General features: G+C 41.4%; 2 protein-coding genes across 4 annotated transcripts in view; one reads left to right on the top strand and one right to left on the bottom strand.

Moving 5' to 3' along the window:
- Window positions 1–74: 74 nt before the first annotated feature.
- TMEM213 (transmembrane protein 213) lies at window positions 75–7583 on the top strand. Its single transcript, XM_070754844.1, has 3 exons — window positions 75–207; window positions 4080–4115; window positions 5060–7583. The coding sequence occupies exons 1-3, from the start codon at window positions 75–77 to the stop codon at window positions 5218–5220; spliced, it is 330 nt and encodes a 109-aa protein (XP_070610945.1). The 3' UTR covers window positions 5221–7583.
- Window positions 7584–8674: 1091 nt separating this feature from the next.
- The window catches only part of KIAA1549 (KIAA1549 ortholog), a 155578-nt gene continuing 150561 nt past the window's right edge, over window positions 8675–13691 (bottom strand). For all 3 annotated transcript variants that reach the window (XM_070756299.1, XM_070756301.1, XM_070756300.1), the window contains one exon: window positions 8675–12232. In XM_070756299.1, the coding sequence (XP_070612400.1) occupies window positions 11978–12232 (255 nt within the window). In that variant the 3' untranslated portion in view covers window positions 8675–11977. The remainder of the gene's footprint in view (window positions 12233–13691) is intronic.

The raw sequence follows: 13691 nt of genomic DNA, 5'->3' as shown, positions 1-13691 counted from the left end.
TTAACTTTCTCCACCCACAGAGCTGGATTCAACATTTGACTTTGTGTTGGGTCCTCCCCTTCTACTGCTGGTTGATGTTGGTAGCTTTGGGACTCATTAGGACAACAGTTGCTGCTGGGATCCCAAATCCTGAAATGGAGCCATTGATCTATATTGCCTTCTCTATTCTTCTGCTCTCTTCAGCTTGCCAGAATGCATTTTCAAAAGGTGACCAAACCTCTTGTGATTTATCATAGTTAACCCTGTGGTTAGGAGACTAGCATGAATATGGCATCATTAGAATGTTTGAAAATAAGAGTTGGAGAGAGAGTTTTTATGAAATAACTGTGCTGTATTTAGAAATGTGCTGCTGCTGTTTTCTTTCTTTTCCCCCTCTTAGGTGAATTTTGTCTGAAAATTATTTCTAGCTGTTCAGGGTTGCAATTACTGTGTTCAGTTCTGGAGACCTCACCTACAAAAAGATATTGATAAAATTGAACAGGCCCAAAGACGGGCTACCAAAACGGTGGAAGGTCTTAAGCATAAAATTTATCAGGAAAGACTTCATGAACTCAATCTGTATAGTCTGGAGGACAGAAGGGAGAGAGAAAGAAAAGAGAGAGAAAGAAAGAGAGAGGGGGGGAGAGGGAGAGAAAGAGGGAGAGATAGAGAGGGAGAGAGAAAGGAAGAGGAGAGATAGAAAGGGAGAGAGAAAGAAAGGAGGAGACAGAGAGAAGGAGAGAGAAAGAGGGAGAGATACAAAGAGAGTGAGTGAGAGAAAGAGAGAAGAGAGAGAAAGAAAGCAAGAGAGAGAGAGAGAGAGAAAGAGAAAGAGAGAAGGACAGAGAGAAATAGAGAGAGAAATAGAAAGAGAGAAGGACAGAAAGAGAGAGAGAGAGAGAAAGAGGGAGAATAAATATTAAATATTGTATTTGTTCCCATTTTGTTTTTTTACTTTAAATAAGGTATGTGCAGTGTGCATAGGGATTTGTTCATATGTTTTTTTTATAGTCCGGCCCTCCAACAGTCTGAGGGACAGTGAACTGGCCCCCTGTGTAAAAAGTTTGGGGGCCCCTGTGTTAAAGGGTTAAATAAGGTTCAGGAGGGAAGCATTTTTAAGAAAGTGAACACAAGAACAAGGGGGCACAATCTGAGGTTAGTTGGGGAAAGATCAGAAGCAATATGAGAAAATATTATTTTACTGAAAGAGCAGTATATGCTTGGAATAAACTTCCAGCAGATGTGGTTGGTAAATCTACAGTAACTGAATTTAAACGTGCCTAGGGTAAATATATTTCCATACTAAGATTAATACAGGAAATAGTGTAAGGGCAGACTAGATGGACCATGAGGACTTTTTCTGCCGTCAATCTTCTATGTTTCTATACCAATTTGAAAAAAACCAGCTTCTCTGGGAGAAAAGTATTACAATTTTATTCTGAAGAAAATTCAGCAATGTTTTTTTTCTCTCTCTCTCTTGACTGTGAAGGAAAGTGTTGGGAGCATAAGAGGCTTTAACAAGGGAAGGCAAAGTTGGCGCTTCTATAACTTGTGGACTTCAACTCCCAGAATTCCTGAAACAATAATGCTAGCTCAGGAATTCTGGGAGTTGAAGTCCACATGTCATAGAAGAGCCAACTTTGCCTATCCCAGGGCTATACTCTTGACTCATACCATAAAATTGAGTTTCGGCAGAAGACATGCAAGATAATGGAGAAAGAAGCTTAATTCAGAGGATCACATGCTCAGATCCTGAGATAGGAAAAGCCAGGGAAAAAAGGAAAAAAAAGACACTAGTTAGCGAGCGATGGGATAATAGGGAGCTGCTAGGAAAAATACAAAGGCAATTTATTTCATTCATTTTTAAATAATCTCAGTTCTAGGGCAGGCAGATCTGATATACTGTACCTCGTAAGCAAATGAGTGATTAATATAGACATTTAGCAGCTAATAATTCCTATGAATGCTGCCTTCATTTGCAGCCAAACCTGAACAGAAATTAGAAGATGCAATATCTAGATCTCTTAAGTGCGTAAGACAGCCTCCAATATTATGGAAATACTTTTGAAATCCAGAAACTTAGAAGGGGGGGGGGGGGGCTTGACTAGGTCATTTTTCTGATATTTTTTAATTCATAAAGAGCAAAATATACTGCTAAAAAAAATAAAGGGAACACTCAAAGAACACATCCTAGATCTGAATGAATGAAATATTCTCATTGAATACTCTGTTCTGTACAAAGTTGAATGTGCACAATAGCATGTGAAATTGATTTTCAGTGTTGTTTCCTAAGTGAACACTTTGATTTCACAGAAGTTTGATTTACCCGGAGTTATATTGTGTTGTTTAAGTATTCCCTTTATTTTCTTTGAGCAGTGTACATTTCAGTTGGAATTTGGAGGTGCAAAGGCTTGATCTTAGATATAGTTTTAAAAATACTGCTTAAAGTCGGCTGCAAAAGAACTTAAGAACTTGCATTCCGTGGGAGGCATGACATCAAAACACTGTAAAATATAATGGAAGGAATGACATCAAAACACTGTAAAATATAATGGAAGTCTAGCTCAGTGGCAGGCTGTGTGCTTTGTCTGAAGAATGTTTTTGCTAGGTTTTCTTCAAATAGCAGGTTGAAGGAAAAAGTAAGGAGAAAAATCTCAGTCAGACAGCGCTGATGAAAATAGATAAGGTGGATGAAGGAAAATAGCCCAAAAGGCCATTAAAATGTACAATTTGCCATAAACATCCTTGTATTAGTGATACAGGATGACCTAGATTCAGAAAGAAAAGGTGATTTGGAGTCTGCACTGTTGGTAACTCTTTTTAAACAAGCTACATCTTTTTCTGAGCTCATTGTTCTATTTCAGTTTCAAGTCTGATACATAAATGTTAGTGCTGGTTCGGAATTTAAGTCCATAATATCAGCTGCCTATCCCCATCCCTAATCCTCTACCTCCTACTGGACTGTTCTCATCCTTAAACAGGCCAGGGCAGCTGATGATTTCTCTGGCAGGATCATTTAAGGGATTAAAAAAATAAATAGAATTTTGAAGTATTATATAAATAATATCAAAAGAAACACAGAAACATAGAAGACTGACGGCAGAAAAAGACCTCATGGTCCATCTAGTCTGCCCTTATACTATTTCCTGTATTTTATCTTACAATGGATATATGTTTATCCCAGGCATGTTTAAATTCAGTTACTGTGGATTTACCAACCACGTCTGCTGGAAGTTTGTTCCAAGGATCTACTACTCTTTCAGTAAAATAATATTTTCTCATGTTGCCTTTGATCTTTCCCCCAACTAACTTCAGATTGTGTCCCCTTGTTCTTGTGTTCACTTTCCTATTAAAAAACACTTCCCTCCTGAACCTTATTTAACCATTTAACATATTTAAATGTTTCGATCATGTCCCCCCTTTTCCTTCTGTCCTCCAGACTATACAGATTGAGTTCATTAAGTCTTTCCTGATACATTTTATGCTTAAGACCTTCCACCATTCTTGTAGCCCATCTTTGGACCCGTTCAATTTTTTCAGGTCTCCAAAACTGAACACAGTACTCCAAATGTGGTCTCACCAGTGCTCTGTATAAGGGGATCACAATCTCCCTCTTCCTGCTTGTTATACCTCTAGCTATGCAGCCAAGCATCCTACTTGCTTTTCCTACTGCCCGACCACACTGCTCACCCATTTTGAGACTTTCAGAAATCACTACCCCCTAAATCCTTCTCTTCTGAAGTTTTTGCTAACACAGAACTGCCAATGCCATACTCAGATTGAGGATTCCTTTTCCCCAAGTGCATTATTTTACATTTGGAAACATTAAACTGCAGTTTCCATTGCTTTGACCATTTATCTAGTAAAGCTAAATCATTTACCATATTACAGACCCCTCCAGGAATATCAACCCTATTGCACACAATAGGCAATGCAATATATATTTAGCTGTCTGGTGGGGAACACCATGAAATTAGATAATAGAAAGACGATGCCTTTTTAACAACAAATGATCACTAGAGTATTTGCACAGTTGAGCATGTGAATTTTTTCTAGAAAGATACCTTTAAATACAACTTTGTTCTCTCTTTTTTTTCTAGAGATGGAAGTAGAATATGCCAATTTTTCATGTTCTCGTAAGTATTCACAATGATGCTGGAATGAGGCACGTTTTTGAAATGCAAGTTTCTCAGGAAAATTTGAGAATAATTTTTTGAAAGTTCTCCAACCAGTTTAATGTCATCTAGATAATGTTGGAGTAACCACCCACTGTCTCCGTATGGGTTGGAGACAAAGCATTCTGGTCCCACCCTCCTGGATGGTTACAGTTTTGCTATATTCACATAGTGTTTAATTAAAATCATTGCTCAAATCAGTTATCTGGGTTTGGATAAATCACTGCAGATAGAGTTTGTCAAAATGTCCCAAAATGTTAGCTGCTAAACTAACCTGGTTGCCTAACCAGAAACATTAAAACAGATTTCAGTAATTTCATGAAACTTTTAAAAAACTAATTTGGAATTTTGCACAACCTCTGAGATATTATTAGTTTTACGGCAGTTGAAGGCATGGCACCGGACCAGATTATCTCCGGGACCGCCTTCTGCTGCACGAATCCCAGCGACCAGTTAGGTCCCACAGAGTGGGCCTTCTCTGGGTCCTGTCAACTAAACAATGTCGTTTGGCGGGACCCAGGGGAAGAGCCTTCTCTGTGCCGGCCCCGGCCCTTTGGGACCAACTCCCCCCAGAGATTAGAATTGCCCCCACCCTCCTTGCCTTTCATAAGCTTCTTAAAACCCACCTCTGCCATCAGGCATGGGGGAACTGAAATATTCTTTCCCCTAGGACTTACAATTTACGCATGGTATGTTTGTATGTATGTTTGGTTTTATAATAAGGTTTTTTTTTAGTTGTTTAGTATTGGATTGTTACATGCTGTTTTTTATCACTGTTGTTAGCCGCCCCGAGTCTGCGGAGAGGGGCGGCATACAAATCCAATAAATAAATAAATAAATAAATGTGCTTTTGAACCTCTGATATACAGTAATAGAGAAGATACTTTTCTCTTTCTGGGCCTTAGATCCTGGATTCTGCTCCGAAGCCAACACCTGTTGCCAGACTGGTGTGGACGGGTACGGCTGGATTGCTGCAGCGGTTGGCTGGAGTCTTTGGTTTCTCACCCTTATCATCTTCTGCATTGATAAAATGACCAAGCTTAGGCCTGACGAATCCAAATTTTAAGAAGCCCAATGCTAACAACTCACACTTCTTGATGCCTTTCGCAAGGCAGTTGGATGGAGAAAATAACCTAGACTTTTCAGTTGGTGAAGTGTGGAAAAAGGACACTGGTGTTTTCTATCAAAACGACCTAAGTACAGTGGTACCTCTACTTACGAACTTAATTTGTTCCGTGACCAGGTTCTTAAGTAGAAAAGTTTGTAAGAAGAAGCAACTTTTCCCATAGGAATCAATGTAAAAGCAAATAATGTGTGCGATTTGGGAAACCACATGGAGGCCCTGTTTCCTCCCAGGAGATTCCTAGAGAGGCCCCACGGAGGCCTCTCCCTGCCTTTTCTGGCCCTATTTCCTCCCAGAAGATTCCTAGAAGGGCCCCACGGAGGCCTCTCCCTGCCTTTTCCGGCCCTATTTCCTCCCAGGAGATTCCTAGAGGGGCCCCACGGAGGCCTCTCCCTGCCTTTTCTGGCCCTGTTTCCTCCCAGGAGATTCCTAGAGGGGCCCCATGGAGGCTTCTCCCTGCCTTTTCTGGTTACAGTTTTGGAGGCTCGGGTTAGTAAGGGAAAAATGGGTTTTGAGAAGAGGCAAAAAAATCTTGAACACCCGGTTCTTATCTAGAAAAGTTCATAAGTAGAGGTGTTCGTAGGTAGAGGTACCACTGTAGATGATTATGGTTTTAATCCTGCTCTCAATTTGGAAACACTGGACAAGAGAACCACTGCTCTGGTTTGGAGAAATATTTGCAGTCCCATGAAGCAAGAATGTGCACTTCCTTTGGATTCTTTTCTTCTGGTTATGAATTGAACAGCTATCACTGAAAGGACCATTTATCCTCTTTCTTAAGAGGCTTAAGAGTCAACTAGCTGACATTTCCTTCTGCTGACATAGATGGTGATAATTTGTCAGGGTCATGACTGGGAATCAAAGCTTGTGGCTTTTAGATTTTCTTTTTTTCTTTCCCTTTCTGAATCTGAGCCAGGGATGATGTAAGCTAGTCAGAGCTTGCTGGGGAGCTTAATGTTTTCAGTTCTGGGGAATATCAACACTGTAGTATAGCCAACACTGAAACAAGGTGCTGGCAAAACAACCAAATTGTGTTTCTATTCTCTTCCTCCTCCTTTCTCAATGGCCCTACTTTGCGTGCTGTTTAATAACCCAGGGTTTTTCCATTATGTTATGAAAACTGTGGCCTGCGTAAAATAGTCCTAAAAAGCCGGAAAGGATGTCAGACATACTTAAGAAAGTTGTCATGTGTAATAAAGAATGGTTATACTGTATATCCCTTCTTTTTTTTCCTGTGACAGTGTGGTAACTTATGGTTTTCTATCAATAAATAACTCCCAACATTTCTCCCTTAGACTATCCACGATTGACCTCTCCAGGTTCCTAAGAGGTCAGTAAGGGGCGTACATAAGTGCACTAGTGTGCCTTTCGTCCCCTGTCCAATTGTCTTTCCTTTATCTCATATATCATATATATTTTCTTCCTTTCATATATCTTCTCCTCTATTTTTACATATTATCTTTATATATATTACTTCATGTCTATTCTCTTCCATATGTATTGCGTATTGGACAAATGAATAAATAAACAAAATAAATAAATAAATGCACCAGCTTGCACAGCCAGCCATGGGTAGCATTTTTAAGTTTGTGTATCACCTCTAAATCCTCTTGAAAATGGTTTCCACATTTTAATGTTTATGTCTGCAGGAAGAATCAAAATGATCAAGTTAATGGTTGTGCTTGCATGATCAGAGACCTGTCTTTCTTCAAATTTCTGCTTATTTATTTATATCCCACCTTTATTTTTATAAATCACTCAAGGCGGCGAATAGTTCTTCCTCCTATTTTACCCACAACTCCGATGTGCGGAGCTTGGCTGAGAGGTAGTGACTGGATCTCACCAGAATAAAGCTAGGGAGTCAGAAAAGGCAACCACAGGACTGTGGGATTCACCTAGGTAATAACTAGGACTTACAAAAGTATCATATGTTCATGGCATCGGACCAGAATATTTCCAGGACCGCCTTCTGCCGCACGAACCCCAGCGACCAATTAGGTCCCACAGAGTTGGCCTTCTCCGGGTCCCGTCGACTAAACAATGTCATTTGGCAGGACCCAGGAGAAGAGCCTTCTCTGTGGCGGCCCCGACCCTCTGGAACCAGCTCCCCCCCGGAGATCAGAACTGCCCCCACCCTCCTTGCCTTTCGTAAAGCTCTTAAGACCCATCTCTGCCGTCAGGCATGGGGGAACTGAGACATCTCCCCCGGGCCTATACAGTTTATACATGGAATGTTTGTGTGTGTGTTTGCTTTTAATAATGGGGTTTTTAGTGTTTTTTAAATTATTAGATTTGTTTTTACATTGTTCTTGTTATTGTTGTGAGCCGCCCCGAGTCTACGGAGAGGGGCGGCATACAAATCTAAAAAAAAATAAAATTAATAATAATAATAATAATAATAATAATAATAATAATAATAATAATAGCCACATGACATTTCACTTTAGGACCACATTGCTTAACGATGGAGATACTGATCCCAATTTTTATCAATAACTGAGGAGTACCTATAATCCCACTGAGGTTTATGGGAATATGATCCTGACTAACTTAAATCCTGCTGGTAGCAATGCTGATCCTACAGTGTTTGTAGAACACTCTTGGATGAGGGACAAACTGCTTAATAGATGTTGTGATTCAGCCTGAGGCTCCTCAGGGACTGGCTGGAGCTCTGCCGGATCCATGCCCAGAGGAGGAGGACAGTGACCAGGAGGGGGAGGACCAGGCAGACGGGGGAGAGGAATGTCAGGAGGAGGGAGAGCAGCCTGAGACCCCCCGGGGGGGGCTCTCCCCAGCTAGTAGCCTGGATTCATTGGATGAAGACGCACAGGCTATAATAGACATGAGGCAGAGATGTGCAGCTCAAAGAAGGGGCCAATTAGAAAGATATTTCCATCCCTGAATTGGCAACAGCTGGGTTTGGGTGTGGTTCTCCTCAGCAGGGTTGAAAAGGCAGGCCCGCCCTTACAGTCTCGTGGAGAGTTATCAACTGGGAGTCCTGTGACCTTGCTTCAATTCTTGGCGTCTCTGATCTTGGCTTGTGGCCTAGAAGCCTGGAAGACTTGGGGGAGGCGTGGGTTTTATTATCTCCAGAGTTGTTTTTGTCAGCAAGAATCCTGTTTTATTGCCTGGCCTTCGTGAAACCTCTGTGAAACTGCATCGTGTTCCTGTCTGTAAGAACAGTTTTTGTTACCTGTGTTTGCTTTGAATTATATAAACTGCCTTTGCTTTTTACCAGTGTGTCTGGCTACTCTTTTTGGTTGGTGTTGGCGTCTGGGGGGGACCCAGACAGAACAATAGAAATGCAATTTCAAGGATCAGGTAGGCAAAAAGTAACATTCATTAGCACCCACAAGAATATAAATGCACGGATGTCACACTCCTGCTCAGACGACACTTTTATGCCACTGCTTTAGCTTTAATTTACTCTAAGAACAGAAGTAAAATACACTCCAACAAATAAAATAATTTAGTTAGAACTTTCACTCATATTACGTGGGTTATAATTAAAGCAATGTCCATATGACAGTAAATTACATCTCACGACAAACAGTAAAATTAAAATGCTGTAAGGACTAGTGCCTGGATGGCTTGTACCACTGTATCAGTAGCAACACATACAAATGCTGAGACTGCTTCTAACGATGAAACTAAGCGCTTGTTATTCTAAAATAGAACTTTATCATTTTAATTTTGTTAGTTTCACTTTTGTTAAGATCCAAAACACAGTGTGGGGCTTATGATGAACTACTGCTGGTGACATGATACCACTCAGGTTGGCTGTTCAGCCCCATCGCAAACCATTCAGCCTCCCCCTATGTTATCCTCGCACAAAAAAAGCAGGTAGGGTTTCTACATTTATGACCTTTGGCAAATGAACAAAGAGCTTAGCCATCCAAATTTTAGCCTCAATCTCAGATCCTAGAAGGACTTTCGCAAGGGATCTCAAGAGTACCTTCAAGCGCTATTACGAGGGACGCGTTCAGTTGTGCACTCTGTGTTTTCAAAGGCTATACCTAAAAACACGGGGGGCTGAAAATGTTATGCTTGTTTAAAACGTTTTTTTTAAAAAAGGCACAAATTCATGGGACCATGTGTGCAGTACAAGATATCCTACAGGTAAACTGGAAATGCCTTTTCGGCAATTTTAGATTTGTTAGCATGTACAGTAGTACCTCTAGATACGAGCTGCTCGACATGCGAGTATTTCAAGATACGAGCCACGAGGGGAGAGAAATTTCCGTTCCAGACCTGAGCTGAAATTCGGGATACGAGCCGAGCATCCACTAGGTGGCGCAAGAATCCTTGCTTTTGGTTATTTCGGAGGGGAAAAACAAAGTCTAAAGCCATTTGTTCCAGATACGAGTTGCTCGACATACAAGCTCCCTTCTGGAACCAATTATACTTGTATCTAGGGGTACTACTGTATTTTCTTTCTCAACAAGAATGCCACCGCTTCTGTCTAAGCTGGTACAGTAGGCCCTAGGCCAGTGATGGTGAAACTTTTTTTCCTTGGGTGCCGAAAGAGTGTGGGCACGTGCTATCGCACGTGCCCGAGTGCCCACACCCAGAATTCAATGCCTGGGGAGGGCGAAAACAGTTTCCTCCCACCCACCAGAGGTCCTCTGGAAGCCAGAAATGACCTGTTTCCCAACTTCTGGTGGGCCCAGTAGGCTCGTGTTTTGCCCTCCCCAGTCTCCAAAGGCTTCCCTGGAGCTGGGGGAAAACCCCCTCTCCCATCATCCCAGAGGCTCTCTGGAAGCCAAAAACGCCCTCCCAGAGCCTCTGTGAGAGCCAAAAATGAGCCGGCTGGCACACACATGCACATTGGAGCTGAGCTAGGGCAACGGCTCTTGTGCCAGCCTTCTGCGTGCCTTCTGTGGCACCCGTGCCATAGGTTCGCCATCACTGCCCTAGGCATTCATTATAACATTCAAGCGAGGATGCAGCTGGAAAGTGAGTTTTATAATAACATCTGGTACCTAATTTGCTCACTATAACAAACCATTTTAAATTGCTATACCAGGGGTATCAAACTCAAGGCCCGTGGACCTCCTGCAAACCTCCGCCAGTGAAAACGGACCTTGAATGGGCCATGTGTTGCCCTCCCAAGCTCTGTTTTTGCTGGCAGAAGGTTGCAGGAGGCTGTCACAGCCTCCCAAGCTCCATTTTCACTGGCAGAGCACTTGGGCTACCACAGGTGCCCTTGACATGAGTGATGTCGAGTTGGCCATGCTCCCCCGACTACGCCCACCCAGCCCCCAAGGTCAAACATAACCCTGATGTAGACCTTAATGAAATTGAGCTTGACCTCCCTGATAACCCTTCTTGAAAGTGAAGCCTCTATTTAAGTGGACATCTTTGGATGTGCTGGTCTGTACTGATCTATTTGTAATGTTTTTTTTCAAGAAAAGGAAATTCACTTCGTGGGAAATAGGAAAAAACATTTCAAAATGAAATGTTCAAATATTTCGATCGAGAAAAGAACGTAATTCTTGGGCTTGGCTCGCCTTTGTCCATAGAGTTCAGTGACCCTCTTTAAAATGACTATTAAGTCATGGTCAGTTTTCTAGGCAGCACCAAGAACCATTAAATCATTGACCATGTATGATTACAATCTTTCAGATTAAAAACATCCACTTCCAAAGGAATGGAAAAGGCAAAAATAAAAAACAAAAAACCCAACCCCGAAACCAAACCTGAAGCTACCCAAATGTCTGCTAAATATTATCTATGATATATTTCCCACATGGATTTTGGGAGCCCAAGGGAAAATAATTCATGTAGAATAATGCCATCATCATTAACATTTAATGTTCTCTGCATCGCTTGTGAAATGGCCCTGGAGGTGTCTCTCCATTTATTGATCCATCTGCTACTTGTCCATCAATAACCTATTAGTGCCAAGTACAGTTTCAAAAAAGAGGATTAAAGGGTTCCCCCAGCCTGAATAAATGATTATATCCTTTGATTGTGTCTTCATATTAAAGGCCTTCATTTTACATTTGCAAACACCAGGATCAAGGGACACTTTGAAGCTTCAGCACCAGAAGAACAACAAGAAAAGTTCAAAGGTTGGCTCCATTTGGAAGCAATATTAAGCAAAGATTGTTCTCTTGGTTTAGCATGTTTCCCAAGTCCTTTCTTCAAGAAGTCTCACTATGATCTAATTAAAGTAATTGTTTGCACAGGAACAACCACCACTTGTATTGTATGTGAAAAGAAATATGTCAGAAGTATAAACCCACCTCCCAAACCGCCACCAACAGCTGGAAATTTCCACCACTAATCTGAGGTGCCTTTTTTTCCTTAATCGAGGGCTGGCATGTTCAAAGGACCGTCGCTTAAGAGGGTAGCACTGCCTTCTTTGCAGCATATGAATTTCCAGATTGGAATTATGAAAGAACACTCAAAGTACAAGTATAATGCCAAAATGCTTAAAAGTAGAAGTTTAAAAGATGTTTTTTCTGTCAAACGTTCGCCGAGTCTTCCCAACTTTTATCGTTCACCGAAATCTCTCTTGCCCCTGGCAGCTGCAGCTGGCTTGCCGAAGAGTTCTTTTTTCTCTTGCTTCGAAAATCCCTGGTATTGTACTAGTTTACTCCTCTGACAGAAGAACAGCAGGCTCTGGCTGATTTTTCCTGCAAGTCGAGCTTCCACAGGAAGCAGATAATGGGCTAATTTGCAAGGACAGAACAAATCAGCTGTGGAAGTTCTGTACAATGGTCTGTTTCTGAGAGAGTCGGAGAAGCTCCTCCCGGATTGCTCTGATGAGGGAGGCAGAAGAATGTCCTGTTTGGAGGTCCTCAGTGGAGCTGGTGTTGTAGCAAAGCCCTGGAGCCTGCTGGTTGCTGGCTGGGAGATGAACAGGTGGAGCTGAAGGCTGTCGAGCCGAATTCCGTGGCATCTGGAAAACTGGTGAGGAGCAATATTCGTGATGTCCAGGAGTATGTGTCTAAGAGAAAGGCACAAGAGAGCGTTATTCCGGGTTCAGCTTAAAAGCCAAAAGGTAGAGAAGGAAAAAACAAAAAAAAAGATGCAAGGACAGAGAAAGCAGGAAGTCTCCCTTTGATTTGAAATACAAAACTAGAAGAGTGAACTATTTTTAGAGGGATATCTGGTCTTTGCTGGCCTCTTTTCTAGAAGATGGTTAGCCAAAGGACAGCTCTATTGCCATGAAAACAATGGCACGTGGCATACATTTTTATTAGTTAGAATAAACTTTATGAAAGAAAGAAAAAAGGTTACAGGTAATCCTCATTTAGTGGTGGCCTCCTTCAGTGACCACTTGAAGTCTGACAGTGATGAAATAGTAACTTTGGGACCAATCCTTGTATTTAAGATCTACTGAGGTCTGAAAACCGATCATAAATGAATCCCAGCGATCGATAAGGTCCCAGACTTGGCCTTCTCCGGGTCCCGTCGACTAAACAATGTCGTTTGGCGGGCCCCAGGGAAGAGCCTTCTCTGTGGTGGCCCTGGCCCTCTGGAACCAACTCCCCCCGGAGATTAGAACTGCCTCCACCCTCCCTGTCTTTTGTAAACTACTCAAGACTCACTGATGCCACCAGGCATGGGGGAGTTAAGATATTCCTTCCCCCCAGGCATTACAAGTTATGCATGGTATGTTTGTGTGTATGTTTGGTTTTATAATAAGGGTTTTTAGTTGTTTTATTAATTGGATTGTTACATGTTGTTTTATCATTGTTGTTAGCCGCCCCGAGTCTGCGGAGAGGGGCGGCATACAAATCCAATGAATAAATAAACAAACACAATCATGGTTTAATTTAGCATCCACTTCAGCTTAACAACGGAGTTGCTAGTCCCAACTAAATGAGGATTACCTGTATTCTGAACTGACAGTTAGATACACTTATTTTGCATACAGTACATGTAAAGCGCAACTAGAAATGTCAGAAATTGTACACTGCTCAAAAAAAATAAAGGGAACACTTAAACAACACAATACAACTCCAAGTAAATCAAACTTCTGTGAAATCAAACTGTCCACTTAGGAAGCAACACTGATTGACAATCAATTTCACATGCTGTTGTGCACATTCAACTTTGTACAGAACAAAGTATTCAGTGAGAATATTTCATTCATTCAAGTCTAGGATGTGTTATTTGAGTGTTCCCTTTATTTTTTTGAGCAGTATATTTTAAAAAATGTCCAGTTTTCTGATTTTGTTGCTTTATATTTCTTCCTTTTATAGTGTATGCTGTACTCATCAGCTTAAGAAAAGAGTTTATGAATCTGATGAAATGTATTTTAAGTCTGCAGAAGCTTATGCCACAATAGCTTAAAGAGAATAGTCTTTAAGTTTCATATTGCACAGTAGCTTCAAAAGTTAATCCCAGTTATAAAACAAGCACCACTTACTTTTATTAGCCATCTAATTCATATTTTATAT

This window comes from Erythrolamprus reginae, chromosome 6 (genome assembly GCF_031021105.1).
Source record: "Erythrolamprus reginae isolate rEryReg1 chromosome 6, rEryReg1.hap1, whole genome shotgun sequence".
In the NCBI taxonomy this organism is placed as follows: Eukaryota; Metazoa; Chordata; class Lepidosauria; order Squamata; family Dipsadidae; genus Erythrolamprus; species Erythrolamprus reginae.
This window is presented reverse-complemented; position numbering and strand designations above follow the sequence as displayed.